The following is a 17,298-nucleotide window of genomic DNA, read 5'->3' as shown; positions in this document are numbered from 1 at the left end:
CTAAAGGTGCGTACAGATTTACGCGCCGCGAACATGAGCAATTCACTTTTAATCAGCTGATGCCAAGCTTTTTATATCTGTATCTTACCGTTTCTGTAAAAATACAGATATAATCAGCTGATTAAAAGTGAATTGCTCATGTTCGAGGCGCTTATATCTGTACGCACCTTTAGACCTCCCTTCGCTCGGTCGATAATAATAAATTTTACTTTATTTCCGCATGAAAATTTACAAAACAAGGAAAAATTAAGAGTAAAACAAAAATAAGCAAATTTTCAGTGATATAACAGTTTATTGATATTTATTGTTTTCAATATACAATATTATTGACATTATATTTCATTTGAAGTTCAGTCTAGAACACCCACTGGAAGCAATTCGGTATTTGTATCATAGAATGGGTTTCTAATATTGAAATTTGTTCTTCATTTTGTACGATGTAAAGTTTGTATTCCAATTTCTTTCATATTTTTTATGATGATATAGCATCAATTTTTTCCAATTTCTTCGGACACCTTAAAATTCAATTCCAAATATTCTGGTCCGATCTTGTGAAATTTGTGCAATGTATTCTCAAATTGAGCAAAATTTAATCATCAATAATGCTATTATATTGATCCACAAGGTATATTTTTCTAAATATAGAAAATCTTTTTCAGTATATTTTTCTAAAAAAAAATGTCTAAGTCCCGGTTGCACAACAGCCGGTTAAATTTTAACCGGGATTAATTTCACGAGAACCAATCAGAGAAGGCCTTTTTGATAAGACTGCTTCTCTGATTGGTTCTCGTAGAATTAATCACGGTTAAAATTTAACCGGCTGTTGTGCAACCGGCACTTAATATAATAATCAAGGTATATTTCAAGGTATAAATTCCAAATTTTGCAATTTCATCGAAAGAGAACCAAGCAATCGATTTATCAAATTCATTGATAAAGAAATACAAATTCAAATTTGATTTCACGAAAATTCGATTTCTGATATTGTGAGAGAATCATGAGATCATGTGTGAATTCTGAAGTTTCCAGCTAAAAATTGTGAGGAATTTTACACTTCTTCAATTTCATCCGTAAATAATCCATTTCTGCTTGACCTATAGATTTTTTCCCAGTTAGTTTCTGGACAGAATTTTTCGGTTTGACACAATTTTGAGGTGTTATTGGTGGTAGCTGAGTCAATTCAGTATATACTTGATTTATGGTTGCTCGTCTAGTCACATCTGGCTCCAATAAATGCCTGCAAATTATTCAAAAATGATAAAATATTTAAAATAATTGAATAATTAAAAAATATTTGAAAATCAATGAATGAATAGATACACTCCTAAATACATGTAAATCTACCTTTCAAGAAGAAGAAGAAGAAGAAGAAGAAGAAGAAGAAGAAGAAGAAGAAGAAGAAGAAGAAGAAGAAGAAGAAGAAGAAGAAGAAGAAGAAGAAGAAGAAAAGAAGAAGAATTATATTATAGATTATTTTCCAATGAATATTATAGATTAGCAAATATTATCAATCTACCGTACTCACATAATGAATTTCTTCATATCGTGGCTTATCTTGAATTCAGATTTGGTTGGAAATGAAAGAATAGCATGCAATTGCACATACAACATTTTAGTAATATTGGAATCATCATATGGCATTCTAGCGGTCAGCATAATGTACAAAATACAACCCAATGACCAGACATCGTACATTTTTGGGTTATATGGTAGGCCCTGGAAGATAAAAAACGATTTTTTAATAGTTTAGATGGATATTAATGTATTTTATTTGCACTTCATATAACACTAGTAGCCCTCTGGGTTCGAGAACTCGCTCAAGAACTGTTGTACTTTGAAACCCCCAACTTTCAGTTATACCATAGAGAAACAATAGCGTAAGTAGATATCCCATGGTATAGGGCGTTTATGTCGCAACTTCACTGTTATCTCAAGCCGATTATTATCGATTACTGTCGGTTTTTACTGTCTTGTTGGGGTGAGAGTGTATGAGCGTCACACAGCTTCACGGGAAAGAACTACGTGGACTATCGGCTTGAGATAACAATAAAAGTTGCGACATAAACGCCCTATAGCATGGGATATCTACTCAAGCTATTGTTTATCTATGATTATACAGAGTTGATGAAAATCATGGAAACAGCTGAATTTCTCTAACAGAAATAATTTGACAGTAGGTTTCATTGGGGATCCTATTTGAAATAAAAAAATACTCTGTCGCTTCAACATCTGTGTCCCTCCCAATGAATCCAAATTTATTTTTTTGGGAAGAGAAGGTGGTCATGTAATACATGATTTCGATACACAGTTCCAAGAGAAAAAAATCTGGTGTGCCGCACTCACACTACTTTCCTTGCCGTTAAGAAAATTGATCACGTGACGCTAGTGTTCACGCGCATAAGAGTCTACTATTCAAAGATTTGAGCCAGCTGGTGACAGGATAGCTGATAGCTTGATAGCTGATAGCTTGTGTAGCTGGAGACACACGATGTGTGCTATCTCTTCATAGTGAATGATTTAATAGAATCAACAGTTGCCAACAGTTTGCAATTGAATAATCACATTTTCTCGAATTTCGAGCTTATTTTCAATTTTAGGTGAAAATGTTACTGCACATTAATTGTAGAGATTTTCATGCTCAATTTTTTCCACTTGATTTTTTTTTTGTTTAAATTGTATCTGAAGCCTGATAATTGGGAATCTAAAATCAAACTTTGCATAGATGAGGCGGAGCTCCTGAAATTTTTACAGATATGGGACTTATGGCAGATGATACAGCTTATCAATGACTATTTTGGGTATAAATCTGATCAAAATCGTTGGATCCGTTTTCGAGAAAATCGCGAAAAACCCTGTTTTTGACAACATTTTCGTCATTTTAGCCGCCATCTTGAATTGCATTTGATCGAAATTATTCGTGTCGAATCCTTATACTGTAAGGACCTTAAGTTCCAAATTTTAAGTCATTCCGTTAATTGGGACTTGAGATATCGTGTACACAGACGCACATACACTCATACACACACACACACACACACACACACACACACACACACACACACACACACACACACACACACACACACACACACACACACATACAGACCAATACCCAAAAACCACTTTCTTGGACTCAGGGGACCATGAAACGTATAGAAATTAAGAAATTGGGGTACCTTAATTTTTTTCGGAAAACAATACTTTCCTTACCTATGGTAATAGGGCAAGGAAAGTAATAAATGGCAAAAGTCACATATTGATATCTCAACCCGCATCAGTTTGTTGATGTAAAAGTTGTGAATTATGTTGTACCGTATATTAACCAGCTGGAATCATGTGTCAGCGCATGAATGACTGTCTGTGTGATAACTCCCAAATAGCATCAGCTGATGTTATGAATGAATGAATGGAAAAACTGTAGTAATTGCATGCAATGAATTCTTCAGCTGACTAAATCACAACACATTTTTTCTTTATGCCTTTCAATTTTTTTGTTATATCCTGAATGGATATAACAAACCTACACCTGTTACAAAGGTTAGGTTAGGTTAGGTTATACCTAACCTAACCACGAAGGAGTGAGTCAATTTTGTTGTCCAACGAACTTGACCGGTAAAAAGGTTCGAAGAATATGTGTTCAAAATTCGAAGCTGATTGATCAATTCTTTCTAAAGTTATTGTAGAACATACGAACAGATTTACAACGACTTTGCCCTTCAGTAAGTCAAAAGTGAGAGCTCGCAAGAGCTCGTTCAGTAAGCTCTAAATTTTGGTGCAAAATAAAACAAAAAAGTGCTTAAAGAGAAGCTTCACTCGAGAAGAAAACAAGGAAAACCAAGAATACGATGAGAAGATGAGATAAGGGATGATTTGATAAGGATGTATTATAGAGGATGGAGAGGATTTATAATGGATAGAAATGTTTGGAGGAATGTTGTGGAGGAGGCCAAAGCCCACAATGGGCTGTAGAGCAATAGAAATTATTAAATAAAACAAAAAACGTTCAATTACAAGTGATGTGGGCGAAGTTGTGCCAATAAGAGCCCCTAAAACTTTACAAACTGAAAACTTGCTGTAATGAAATCTTGGAAAATTGAAAATGGGCCTAGAACCATCCTCGGTCCTCCTCTTCTACTTAACCCACAAAATAGAGGAGTAAATGAAATTGAAATTTGAATTATAACTCACCTGACGAAAAGATAGAAAAGTGAATACAGATGTGTACAAAATTATAATATTCTGGATTAATTTTTAAATTGTTTTTCTCTTCAAACGCTTATATTCTTGACTAGCAGGTAACCCGTGCTCCGCAAGGGTCTAATTAAAAACTTGATAAAGTAGAAACTTGACCCACCTATTGAAAATAGATCCATTAACATCCTCGGTTAATTAAGAATCTATATCCAAAATTTCAAGTTACCGTAATCAGTTGCGTAGTTGAGACGTGATGATGCGCCATTTGTGAATTTCCTATCCCGTACGTGTAAAAGCCAATTCTTTCCTTTAATATAATATATTTTTTGACCTTGTAATGGCATTAGGGCCGATTTCTGAGCTCGGGATTTAGCTAAGTTCTAGACTTTAAACAGCTGGAGTCAGAAAATTGGCTTTCCAAAACGGAGCGTAGTCGCAGTCCACGTTCAAATTAAATTTCGAAAAACTAGAAAATTGAAAACGAAATAAAATGAAGAGAAAATTGTGTAAAGTTTCAGCTATTTTGTATGTTTCATTTCCTCAAGGAAAAACGTTTCAAATTATAGAAATGAGAAAATACAGATTGTCATAAAAACTGCGACTGTGCCCCGTTTTGGAAAGCCATTTTCTGACTTCAGCTGTTTAAAGTCTAGGTCTTGGCTGAATCCCGAACTCGGAAACCGGCTCTAAGACTCAACTCACACTTAGGCGACTCAGGTGGAGAAGAGACTGGACTCTAGTGGAGAGCATGTGTTTCCAAATGGTGACGTCGCGGAGACTATATATATATATATATATATATATATATATATATATATATATATATATATATATATATATATATATATATATATATATATATATATATATATATATATATATATATATATATATATATATATATATATATATATATATATATATATATATATATATATATATATATATATATATATATATATATATATATATATATATATATATATATATATATATATATATATATATATATATATATATATATATATATATATATATATATATATATATATATATATATATATATATATATATATATATATATATATATATATATATATATATATATATATATATATATATATATATATATATATATATATATATATATATATATATATATATATATATATATATATATATATATATATATATATATATATATATATATATATATATATATATATATATATATATATATATATATATATATATATATATATATATATATATATATATATATATATATATATATATATATATATATATATATATATATATATATATATATATATATATATATATATATATATATATATATATATATATATATATATATATATATATATATATATATATATATATATATATATATATATATATATATATATATATATATATATATATATATATATATATATATATATATATATATATATATATATATATATATATATATATATATATATATATATATATATATATATATATATATATATATATATATATATATATATATATATATATATATATATATATATATATATATATATATATTATTAGAATGTCCTATTCCACCCTCTAGGTTTTCTAATAATTGCGAAGTATTGCTATGACGCGGACTAGCTACAGCCGGGTATGGGTCGGGGTCGGTGACCGTATTGACTGGTGGAGATGCTGGACCTACACTTCTCCCCCTGTCCTGATTCTTTACCCTCTGTCTTTGGCGGGAGGTATTTAATTTGAAGGGAAGAGTGTGTGCCCGTGCCGTTGTTGGCCGATTCGGCCCTCGGCTCTTGGAATTCAGGTTGGGTGTTAGGGAGAATTGAGGTAACCTTAACCAAGGATACGGATCCGGATATCAGATCCCCACAAATAATTATATTTGTAAAGGTAGTACGCAATCTGAACCAACTGCGAGTTGACGGCGAGCAAAGCTGTACCTGCAAGCCCGGAATAAAGGTTGTAGGTGGAGGAACTCGGGATGGAGTTTAACAAGGAATGATATAGAATTTTTGTTACGGTTTTCGCAATCTGAGACTGCGGGCTGTCGGTGTGCAGACTGAATCTGCGCACCCGGTATTAGATCAATATGATTGGAGGGGCGTAAGAGGTATAAGGTACAGGATATGGTATACCGAGTTTGAGGTATAGGGAATATTTTATCGGGCTTGGGAAATGGAGATTCGTTAATAGGATTGTTCCTTCCTGTAACTAATGGGGTTTTGTTCAATAACTCGCGATCTGTGAATCGCGATATAGTTCTCAGCAAGCTGAACCTGCTAGCTAAATACAGTATATCAATTACAATTTTATGATAACTAAAGCTCAATGGATGAGGTTTCGGGTGTCGGATTTCTGAATCGCGAGCCTGCAGCTGCGAAAGGATTTTCAGCAATTCTGAAACTGCTAAACAGGATTTCCGCGCTGATCTGATGACAGCGCGCCGGTTATTAAGGGCCAATCTGTAACTGCCCTTAAGGGTATGGGAATCACTCTCAATCGTCCGAAACGCTTTTAAATTAATAGTCAGTATGTCGACTATTATGAGAGGATAGGGAAGGGTTTACAAGGATTCTCCTAAGCTTCTCGCTGGTCTGAGGACCGCGACGGGAACGATCTCTAGTCTGGAACTGAGATCTCGCAATATACAGGGCAGGAAAAATTTAGAGGAAGGAAGAGAGAGGATGCCGCAGTCTGGGGACTTCGGCGAGGACGTTCTCAAGCTGTACCTGAGAGCAGGAAGCGTTGCAGTCTGTGACTTCAACAAGGACGTTCTCAAGCTGCACCTGAGAGCGGGAAGCGTCGCAGTCTGTGACTTCGACAAGGACGTTCTCAAGCTGTACCTGAGAGCAGGAAGCGTCGCAGTCTGTGACTTCGACAAGGACGTTCTCAAGCTGCACCTGAGAGCGGGAAGCGTCGCAGTCTGTGACTTCGACAAGGACGAGCTCAAGCTGCACCTGAGTTCTCTAGGAAAAGGATTGGGCTTTTCCTACTTGGAATTACAGCAAGTCAGAAACTGCTAAGCGAATTTAAAATACAGGGCCACTCTATAGTATGAAAATTAATAAGGAAAATACACCCCTAAAAACTGAGATTACCTTATTACAGAAGAGGAAATGCACACAAGTGACCAGTCCTAACATACAGTTACCTGAATCACTGCAGAATTAAATACGGAGAATAGCAAACAAATTCCCGCACTAAACTTAAACGTCGTGAAGCGACAGAGTCGAGACTTAAGAATTAAGCCCTCAAAAATAATTTGCTTAAGAGCCTAGCTAAATTTCCCCACTCAACTGTTTGTAGCTCAAACTTGAGATCCCTTACAGGTTTCAAAACCAAGAATAATTCGTTCACCCCCAGTGATACGAATTCGGGAAAAAAATAGCTGACAAGAAAGAAAAACCCACAAGGGAATTCTAACTCCGAGTTGTTCGGAACTCGACCTACAATATTCTACGTTAACACAAGATAGAATAATAATTAGTGTCGGTAACGTCGTAAGGAGAGGAGATTCGCGACCCGATCTCACGCTCAACCACCGAACAACTGACTCTCTCCCAGGTCTCCTTGAAGCCACACCGGGTCGCTGAAAGTTAGGAGGCCGGGGGAAAAGGGGCTTGCTGACCAATGGGAGTCTGAAAAGACGATCACGCCACTAGTCATGTGACAGGGTTTGAATCCACTAGTGCTGATGATAAGGGTGCAGCTAATGACGACACTGATACTAATTACTACACTAATTCAGGCCGGTAAACAATATTTCTATTCCAGAAATTTCATGAAGAGCGATACTGGCCCGACTCGGTAGCCGCTTATCGTTTAGATGATACGAATGCTGCTAATTTAAAGGGGTTGACGGCGATAGTGATAATGTATACACAACTACAAATCTAACAAAATATATCTGGCAGACGATCCTATTCCTATTCTAAAATAGAATAATTTCGCTAATTTTATGCTGGACGACGGCTCTCTATCCGTCACAAAAATTCACTTTGTGACACCCCACTCCTACTAAGGAGGGGGGGGGGATTGGCGTTGAACGTACAAGGCGACGTCGGGAATACCGGCTACAACCACACCACATCCTCCCTACTTTTCACATTACGTGAACACATTTCAGCGATGGATAAAAAGCGATCAAGTAGACCAAGACGAGGCGCCATACTGCTAAGAGAGTCGAAGCACTACTGAAGCAATAGAAAGACGACTAGATGGGCTTATACAAAAATATTCAGGTAACGACAGTGTAGAAAGACAAGATTATCATTATCGGGAACGCGATAAAAGCAACCCTACAATAAACAGATAACAAAAATATCCTGAAAGAAAAGGTTCGAACGTCTTATGCGATGCGACGAGAGAAGGAGCAAGAAACCAGTGAATCAACCCTGTCGCGGCATCTAACGGGAAACGTAATAACTAGTTGAATAAAGTGCTTCTCCCGTACCTTGCGCCGTCTAAGGCTAGTATAGGCAACCCGCACTTCACTCCACCAACGCAATTTGCGTTCGCCTGTTCTTCGGAGCTAGATTCCTCCTCCTCCTCCTCTACACATGGGGGCAACAACTTAATGTCTTTCACATGAACAGTCACAGATTTATTCTCTGCTACTTTAACCTTCACTACTGTAGGACTCAATATCTCAACTACCTTCCAGGGGCCTGAGAACTTTGGAGCGAGTTTCGCGGCGAACTGGTCAACTCCCGAAGATAAATAATGTTCTCTCTTATATATCAACTGACCTGGGGATAGCTTAACATCTCGCCTCCGAAGATTATAATAACGGCTAGCATCCCTATATGCTTTATCCAAATTATCCACTACAATTTTCCTGGTTTGAATTAATACCTTAATATTTTTCTGTAGCGTGGCCTGACTACTTTCAAAACCCTGCGTACGTGGATCGTCTTGAGACTCGAATGCGGACTCACCTGGAGCCCTCAATTCCCTACCGAAGTTGAGATAAGCTGGAGTATATTGGGTGCCTTGATGAATAGTTGTATTCATCGCAAAACAAAATTCTCTTAAATATCGGTCCCAATCCGAGTGGTTCTCTCCTACAAAGATTTGTATCATAGTTTTGAGTACACGGTTCACTCTTTCAGTAGGATTACAACTAGGAGAATATGGGGGGGTGAAAAACACATTCACGCCATTATCCTCACAATACGAGCGAAAATACTTGCTAGTGTATTGGGTTCCATTGTCACAAATGAGCATCCTAGGTGCTCCATACCGTGTGACAATCAATTCACGGAAAGCTTTCGTGACTCCTGCGCTATCTGCCTTAGATAGGGCGGCCACTTCCGTCCACTTAGTGAACTGATCTTGAAACACGACTATGTAACGGTGTCCTAACTTGGAACGGGGTAACGGGCCGACTAAGTCAGTACTGACAGTCTCCCAAGGGTGAAACAATTTACGGGGATTTTTCATGCGACCATATGGGGTCCTCTGTTCTACCTTAATTTTAATGCAGTCATCACACCTCCGTACATAGGTGGCAACATCATTAAACAATCCAGGCCAATAATATAGGCGCGCTATCTTGTCATATGTACGATATATGCCAAAGTGACCCGCGGTAGGAGCATTATGATTTTGTTGTAAAACTTCAGAGCGACAGCTCACTGGGACACAAAGCTTCCACCCCTCAGCACTCTGCTCTTCCTGGAGCCGCCTCCTAGGCCAAATATGTCTATACAACAACCCATCTCTAACTGTATAGTCGGGGAATTTCTCGGGGTCTGCAATCAGTAATGATTTAATTTTCTTTACCCAGCTATCGTCGTTCTCTCGACCAATAGCGATAGGGGCCACCCCACCCTCGGAGTTCGTTTCTCCCGAAGTGAGCTCCTCCTTACAGGGGGTGCGTGAGAGTACATCTGGAACTATGTTGAACTTCCCTTTCCTATATTTTATTTTCAAATTATATTGTTGCATTTCCATTACCCATCGTGCTAAACGACCAGTGGGATGGGGAATGGCATGCAACCACTTCAAGGACTGATGGTCGGTAATCACAGTAATTTCGTAACCTTCCACATATGACTTAAATTTTCTCAGGGCATATATCACAGCTAGACACTCTTTCTCGGTTGTGGTATATCGGACTTCGGGACCTCTTAAACCCCTACTCGCATAAGCAATAACTTTCTCCTCACCATTAATCTCCTGAGTCAAGACAGCTCCCAACCCTTCGTCGGAGGCATCGGTCTGAATCACAAAGGGCAACTCAAAATGAGGGTAGGTTAATACTGGGGCACAGGTTAAAGCATCTTTGATTTTCTGAAATGCCGTTTCCTCCTCTTCTCCCCACTGCCAATTCACCTTCAACTTTAACAAACGATGTAACGGATTTGCTAGCTCTGAAAAATTAGGGACGAACCTACGGTACCAGGAGGCTAACCCTAGGAAGCTCCTGAGAGATTTAACACGCTGCGGGGTAGGGAAATCTCTAACAGCCCTAATCGTTTCCGGGTCGGTACGGAGGCCTTGCTCTGTCACAATATGACCTAAGTATTTCAGCTCAGATTTCAGAAAATTGCACTTATCTTTATTTATAATTAGACCTGCGTCTCTCAACCTCTGGAAAACCTCTGCGAGATGTTCTCTATGGGATTCAAGAGTCTCCCCTAATACTACCACATCGTCTAAGTACGCGAACGCATACGGTTCGAGTTTAGGCCCTATCACCTGATCTAGCAAACGTTGAAAGGTAGCTCCAGCTGAGTGTAAGCCGAAAGGCATCACTTTAAATTGAAATAGACCTCTGCCCGGCACTATGAAAGCAGTCAATTCTTTACTCTCCTCATCTAACGGAACTTGCCAATAACCACTCTTCAGATCAATAGTAGATATATATTTAGCATCGCGAAGCCTGTCTAAAATACCAGTCATATTTGGGAGGGGGTAAGCATCTCTATGAGTCACAGAATTAAGTTTACGAAAATCAATACAAAACCTTATTTTCCCATTCGATTTTTTTACTAATACGATAGGAGAACTCCACGAGCTACAGCTGGGTTCTATGACTCCCTGTTCAAGCATTGTATCGACTTCCTCATCGATCACTTTTTGCATGATAGGGTTCCTGGGATAGGGACGAAGTCTGAAGGGTTCAACTCCTTCCTGGAGTTTTATTTTGTGTTTCAAGATATGGGTCCGTCCTGGGAGTGAAGAGAATTTCCGGATTTCTTCTTCCAGAAAATTATCGAATTTCTCCTGCTCAGAGACAACTGATAACCTACCTTCCCCTTCCCTACTCCGTAATCGGACTCCCTGGGGTTGCATTTCTAATACAGCTCCCATCTTACGCAGATTTTCCACTCCTAAAATCATACGAGGTTCAATATCTGGGACAACTGACACTTGCCACTTATACTCCTTGCCACATACAGTGACCGGTAAAGTGGTCTCTCCTTCTATTTTAAGACGTTTCGCGATCTCACTAGAAACGTATGACTTTTGAGATGAGGTATCTATAGCGGCATTCAGGTCCACCCCCTCTACTCCTACGTACATGTACACCCCGTTATCTCCGACCTCCCTACTTGGTCTAACGGCAGCTACAGTCGACACCTTAGAAGTATTCGCTGAACTCTTACTACCACGTATAGCTCCCACTATCTCTGGTTCCCATTCTACTCTATTATGCCTCATATTGATAGTTAAATTATGCTGAATCATAAATGACACTCCTAGCAACACGTCAGGCTTAAGGCCTTCCATCACTACAGCCTGGAAAGAAACAGAAATATTTTCTATTTTCAATTGGGTAAAAACTTTTATCGAGAGGAGAGCAGACTTCCCATCAGCGAGTATCGCTTTATGTGTGCAGTTTTCTTTCTTTACTGACCCCTCACGTTCTAATGCTCTCAGAACTTGTGTACTGATGTAGGATTTTTCCGATCCTGTATCAATCAAAGCGACAAATTTCTGGTTCGCCAAACTCACATCAATGAAAGTCCGTGTATCTCCTGACACGGTTCTGGGGCTTAAAATCTTTGTTGAATGAATTACTGAATTTCCCGACGATCTTTTACTCTGGGACTTACAGTTACACTGATCATGATTTTTCCCACATTCCTTACACTTAGAAAGCTCGGGGCAAGTTGACCTCCAATGTCCTGTCTTTTTACAATTCCAGCACACAGGACCCTGACTAGTACTACTCTCTTCTATCACTTTAGTCTCCCGTGGTTTAGTAGTTGCCTTAGCTGAATTTTCTCCCCGTTTATTGTCCTCGATTTTAGTATTCCGTGAGGACAACCTAGAGTGTTTTTCCTCAGCACGGATTGCCTCATATTCCCTAGTTATATCTAACAGTTGGTCTATGTTTTGGGCTCCTACACTTCGGACATGTAACTTATATCTGGGTAATAAATTCTGATACACCCTCTGATATATCCTATCCCCGTCGTAACTTCCTAATCTCCTCATTAAAGTGAGTAGGGCTTCGGCATACTCATCAGCCGGTTCGCCCTCCCTCTGCTTCCTTGCAATGATTTGACTTTCAAGATCGTCACTATAAGTATGGGGATAGTATCGGAGTTTAAACGCCTCTACAAAGTCAGCCCACGTCCTCCACTGGGAGCGACGATTCCGCATCCAGAGTAGGGCCCCTCTCTCCATCAGCTCTGGTAGGGCTATAAGAGATTGTTCCCCGGATATCCCATATGCGCACTGAAGTTCAGTGAGCCTCTCGATAAAACTGGGAGCATCTGATACACCATCAAAACGTAAATTCCAACTTCTTACCTTATCACATACAGCGCCCTGACTATACGTGCCTGAAGAGCGGTGTGGTGCCGGCTCTATACCTGTTGGTCGATTCACTCTGTTGTGGAGGGACGGCTCGGAGTAGACACGGCTTGTGCCTGGGATAGCATCGTCCCGGCGAGTCTGAGAGGTCGCAGCGGTCCGGGACCGATGGTGTTCAACCATCCTCCTCCTCAGCTCCGTCAGAGTCCCCACTGCCGACAGGCCAAGACTCTCCAGGTAGCTGACCGCTTCCTCCTTACTCAGCCGGTACACCCACGACACTCGAGGGTCGGTTTCTCGCTCCGTGGTGTCTGTCTCGTGATCTCCCTGGTCCTCCTCGTACTCTTGGAGTGTAGACTCCTCTCCCCGTTCCGACATCGTGCACTGGGGTTTACTTAACCTTTGCTCACGATCTACTTGGGCGCCAGACGTCTTAGCCTCACGTTGGGAGACGTCAGTTTTATTAGAATGTCCTATTCCACCCTCTAGGTTTTCTAATAATTGCGAAGTATTGCTACGACGCGGACTAGCTACAGCCGGGTATGGGTCGGGGTCGGTGACCGTATTGACTGGTGGAGATACTGGACCTACACTTCTCCCCCTGTCCTGATTCTTTACCCTCTGTCTTTGGCGGGAGGTATTTAATTTGAAGGGAAGTGTGTGTGCCCGTGCCGTTGTTGGCCGATTCGGCCCTCGGCTCTTGGAATTCAGGTTGGGTGTTAGGGAGAATTGAGGTAACCTTAACCAAGGATACGGATCCGGATATCAGATCCCCACAAATAATTATATTTGTAAAGGTAGTACGCAATCTGAACCAACTGCGAGTTGACGGCGAGCAAAGCTGTACCTGCAAGCCCGGAATAAAGGTTGTAGGTGGAGGAACTCGGGATGGAGTTTAACAAGGAATGATATAGAATTTTTGTTACGGTTTTCGCAATCTGAGACTGCGGGCTGTCGGTGTGCAGACTGAATCTGCGCACCCGGTATTAGATCAATATGATTGGAGGGGCGTAAGAGGTATAAGGTACAGGATATGGTATACCGAGTTTGAGGTATAGGGAATATTTTATCGGGCTTGGGAAATGGAGATTCGTTAATATGATTTTTCCCACATTCCTTACACTTAGAAAGCTCGGGGCAAGTTGACCTCCAATGTCCTGTCTTTTTACAATTCCAGCACACAGGACCCTGACTAGTACTACTCTCTTCTATCACTTTAGTCTCCCGTGGTTTAGTAGTTGCCTTAGCTGAATTTTCTCCCCGTTTATTGTCCTCGATTTTAGTATTCCGTGAGGACAACCTAGAGTGTTTTTCCTCAGCACGGATTGCCTCATATTCCCTAGTTATATCTAACAGTTGGTCTATGTTTTGGGCTCCTACACTTCGGACATGTAACTTATATCTGGGTAATAAATTCTGATACACCCTCTGATATATCCTATCCCCGTCGTAACTTCCTAATCTCCTCATTAAAGTGAGTAGGGCTTCGGCATACTCATCAGCCGGTTCGCCCTCCCTCTGCTTCCTTGCAATGATTTGACTTTCAAGATCGTCACTATAAGTATGGGGATAGTATCGGAGTTTAAACGCCTCTACAAAGTCAGCCCACGTCCTCCACTGGGAGCGACGATTCCGCATCCAGAGTAGGGCCCCTCTCTCCATCAGCTCTGGTAGGGCTATAAGAGATTGTTCCCCGGATATCCCATATGCGCTCTGAAGTTCAGTGAGCCTCTCGATAAAACTGGGAGCATCTGATACACCATCAAAACGTAAATTCCAACTTCTTACCTTATCACATACAGCGCCCTGACTATACGTGCCTGAAGAGCGGTGTGGTGCCGGCTCTATACCTGTTGGTCGATTCACTCTGTTGTGGAGGGACGGCTCGGAGTAGACACGGCTTGTGCCTGGGATAGCATCGTCCCGGCGAGTCTGAGAGGTCGCAGCGGTCCGGGACCGATGGTGTTCAACCATCCTCCTCCTCAGCTCCGTCAGAGTCCCCACTGCCGACAGGCCAAGACTCTCCAGGTAGCTGACCGCTTCCTCCTTACTCAGCCGGTACACCCACGACACTCGAGGGTCGGTTTCTCGCTCCGTGGTGTCTGTCTCGTGATCTCCCTGGTCCTCCTCGTACTCTTGGAGTGTAGACTCCTCTCCCCGTTCCGACATCGTGCACTGGGGTTTACTTAACCTTTGCTCACGATCTACTTGGGCGCCAGACGTCTTAGCCTCACGTTGGGAGACGTCAGTTTTATTAGAATGTCCTATTCCACCCTCTAGGTTTTCTAATAATTGCGAAGTATTGCTACGACGCGGACTAGCTACAGCCGGGTATGGGTCGGGGTCGGTGACCGTATTGACTGGTGGAGATACTGGACCTACACTTCTCCCCCTGTCCTGATTCTTTACCCTCTGTCTTTGGCGGGAGGTATTTAATTTGAAGGGAAGAGTGTGTGCCCGTGCCGTTGTTGGCCGATTCGGCCCTCGGCTCTTGGAATTCAGGTTGGGTGTTAGGGAGAATTGAGGTAACCTTAACCAAGGATACGGATCCGGATATCAGATCCCCACAAATAATTATATTTGTAAAGGTAGTACGCAATCTGAACCAACTGCGAGTTGACGGCGAGCAAAGCTGTACCTGCAAGCCCGGAATAAAGGTTGTAGGTGGAGGAACTCGGGATGGAGTTTAACAAGGAATGATATAGAATTTTTGTTACGGTTTTCGCAATCTGAGACTGCGGGCTGTCGGTGTGCAGACTGAATCTGCGCACCCGGTATTAGATCAATATGATTGGAGGGGCGTAAGAGGTATAAGGTACAGGATATGGTATACCGAGTTTGAGGTATAGGGAATATTTTATCGGGCTTGGGAAATGGAGATTCGTTAATAGGATTGTTCCTTCCTGTAACTAATGGGGTTTTGTTCAATAACTCGCGATCTGTGAATCGCGATATAGTTCTCAGCAAGCTGAACCTGCTAGCTAAATACAGTATATCAATTACAATTTTATGATAACTAAAGCTCAAAGGATGAGGTTTCGGGTGTCGGATTTCTGAATCGCGAGCCTGCAGCTGCGAAAGGATTTTCAGCAATTCTGAAACTGCTAAACAGGATTTCCGCGCTGATCTGATGACAGCGCGCCGGTTATTAAGGGCCAATCTGTAACTGCCCTTAAGGGTATGGGAATCACTCTCAATCGTCCGAAACGCTTTTAAATTAATAGTCAGTATGTCGACTATTATGAGAGGATAGGGAAGGGCTTACAAGGATTCTCCTAAGCTTCTCGCTGGTCTGAGGACCGCGACGGGAACGATCTCTAGTCTGGAACTGAGATCTCGCAATATACAGGGCAGGAAAAATTTAGAGGAAGGAAGAGAGAGGATGCCGCAGTCTGGGGACTTCGGCGAGGACGTTCTCAAGCTGTACCTGAGAGCAGGAAGTGTTGCAGTCTGTGACTTCAACAAGGACGTTCTCAAGCTGTACTGAGAGCAGGAAGCGTCGCAGTCTGTAACTTCGACAAGGACGTTCTCAAGCTGTACTGAGAGCAGGAAGCGTTGCAGTCTGTGACTTCAACAAGGACGTTCTCAAGCTGTACCTGAGAGCAGGAAGCGTCGCAGTCTGTGACTTCGACAAGGACGTTCTCAAGCTGTACTGAGAGCAGGAAGCGTCGCAGTCTGTGACTTCGACAAGGACGTTCTCAAGCTGTACTGAGAGCAGGAAGCGTTGCAGTCTGTGACTTCGGCGAGGACGTTCTCAAGCTGTACCTGAGAGCAGGAAGCGTCGCAGTCTGTGACTTCAACAAGGACGTTCTCAAGCTGTACCTGAGAGCGGAAGCGTCGCAGTCTGTGACTTCGACAAGGACGTTCTCAAGTTGTACCTGAGAGCAGGAAGCGTCGCAGTCTGGACTTCGACAAGGACGTTCTCAAGCTGTACCTGAGAGCAGGAAGCGTCGCAGTCTGTGACTTCGACAAGGACGTTCTCAAGCTGCACCTGAGAGTGGGAAGCGTCGCAGTCTGTGACTTCGACAAGGACGTTCTCAAGCTGTACCTGAGAGCTAGAAGGATTATAGAATAGGGAAAGTTAAGAGAGAGAAAGAGAAAGGATGCCGCAGTCTAGAAACTTCGGCGAGGAAGTCCTCAAGCTGTACCTGAGAGCTAGAAGGATTATAGAATAGGGAAAGTTAAGAGAGAGAAAGAGAAAGGATGTCGCAGTCTAGAAACTTCGACGAGGACGAGCTCAAGCTGCACCTGAGTTCTCTAGGAAAAGGATTGGGCTTTTCCTACTTGGAATTA

At 41.0% G+C, this 17,298-nt stretch overlaps 1 protein-coding gene across 2 annotated transcripts in view; it reads right to left on the bottom strand.

The window, feature by feature from the left end:
• Positions 1–838: 838 nt before the first annotated feature.
• The window catches only part of LOC111044756 (testis-specific serine/threonine-protein kinase 1), a 28,442-nt gene continuing 11,982 nt past the window's right edge, over positions 839–17,298 (bottom strand). The window contains exons 5-6 of one of the 2 annotated variants that reach the window (XM_039440655.1): positions 1,526–1,716; positions 839–1,237 (exon numbers count right to left, since the gene is read on the bottom strand). In XM_039440655.1, the coding sequence (XP_039296589.1) occupies positions 1,030–1,237; positions 1,526–1,716 (399 nt within the window). In that variant the 3' untranslated portion in view covers positions 839–1,029. The remainder of the gene's footprint in view (positions 1,238–1,525; positions 1,717–17,298) is intronic. The other variant, XM_039440656.1, reaches the window with a different exon arrangement.

The sequence above is a fragment of the Nilaparvata lugens genome, chromosome 14 (genome assembly GCF_014356525.2).
Source record: "Nilaparvata lugens isolate BPH chromosome 14, ASM1435652v1, whole genome shotgun sequence".
In the NCBI taxonomy this organism is placed as follows: domain Eukaryota; kingdom Metazoa; phylum Arthropoda; class Insecta; order Hemiptera; family Delphacidae; genus Nilaparvata; species Nilaparvata lugens.
This window is presented reverse-complemented; position numbering and strand designations above follow the sequence as displayed.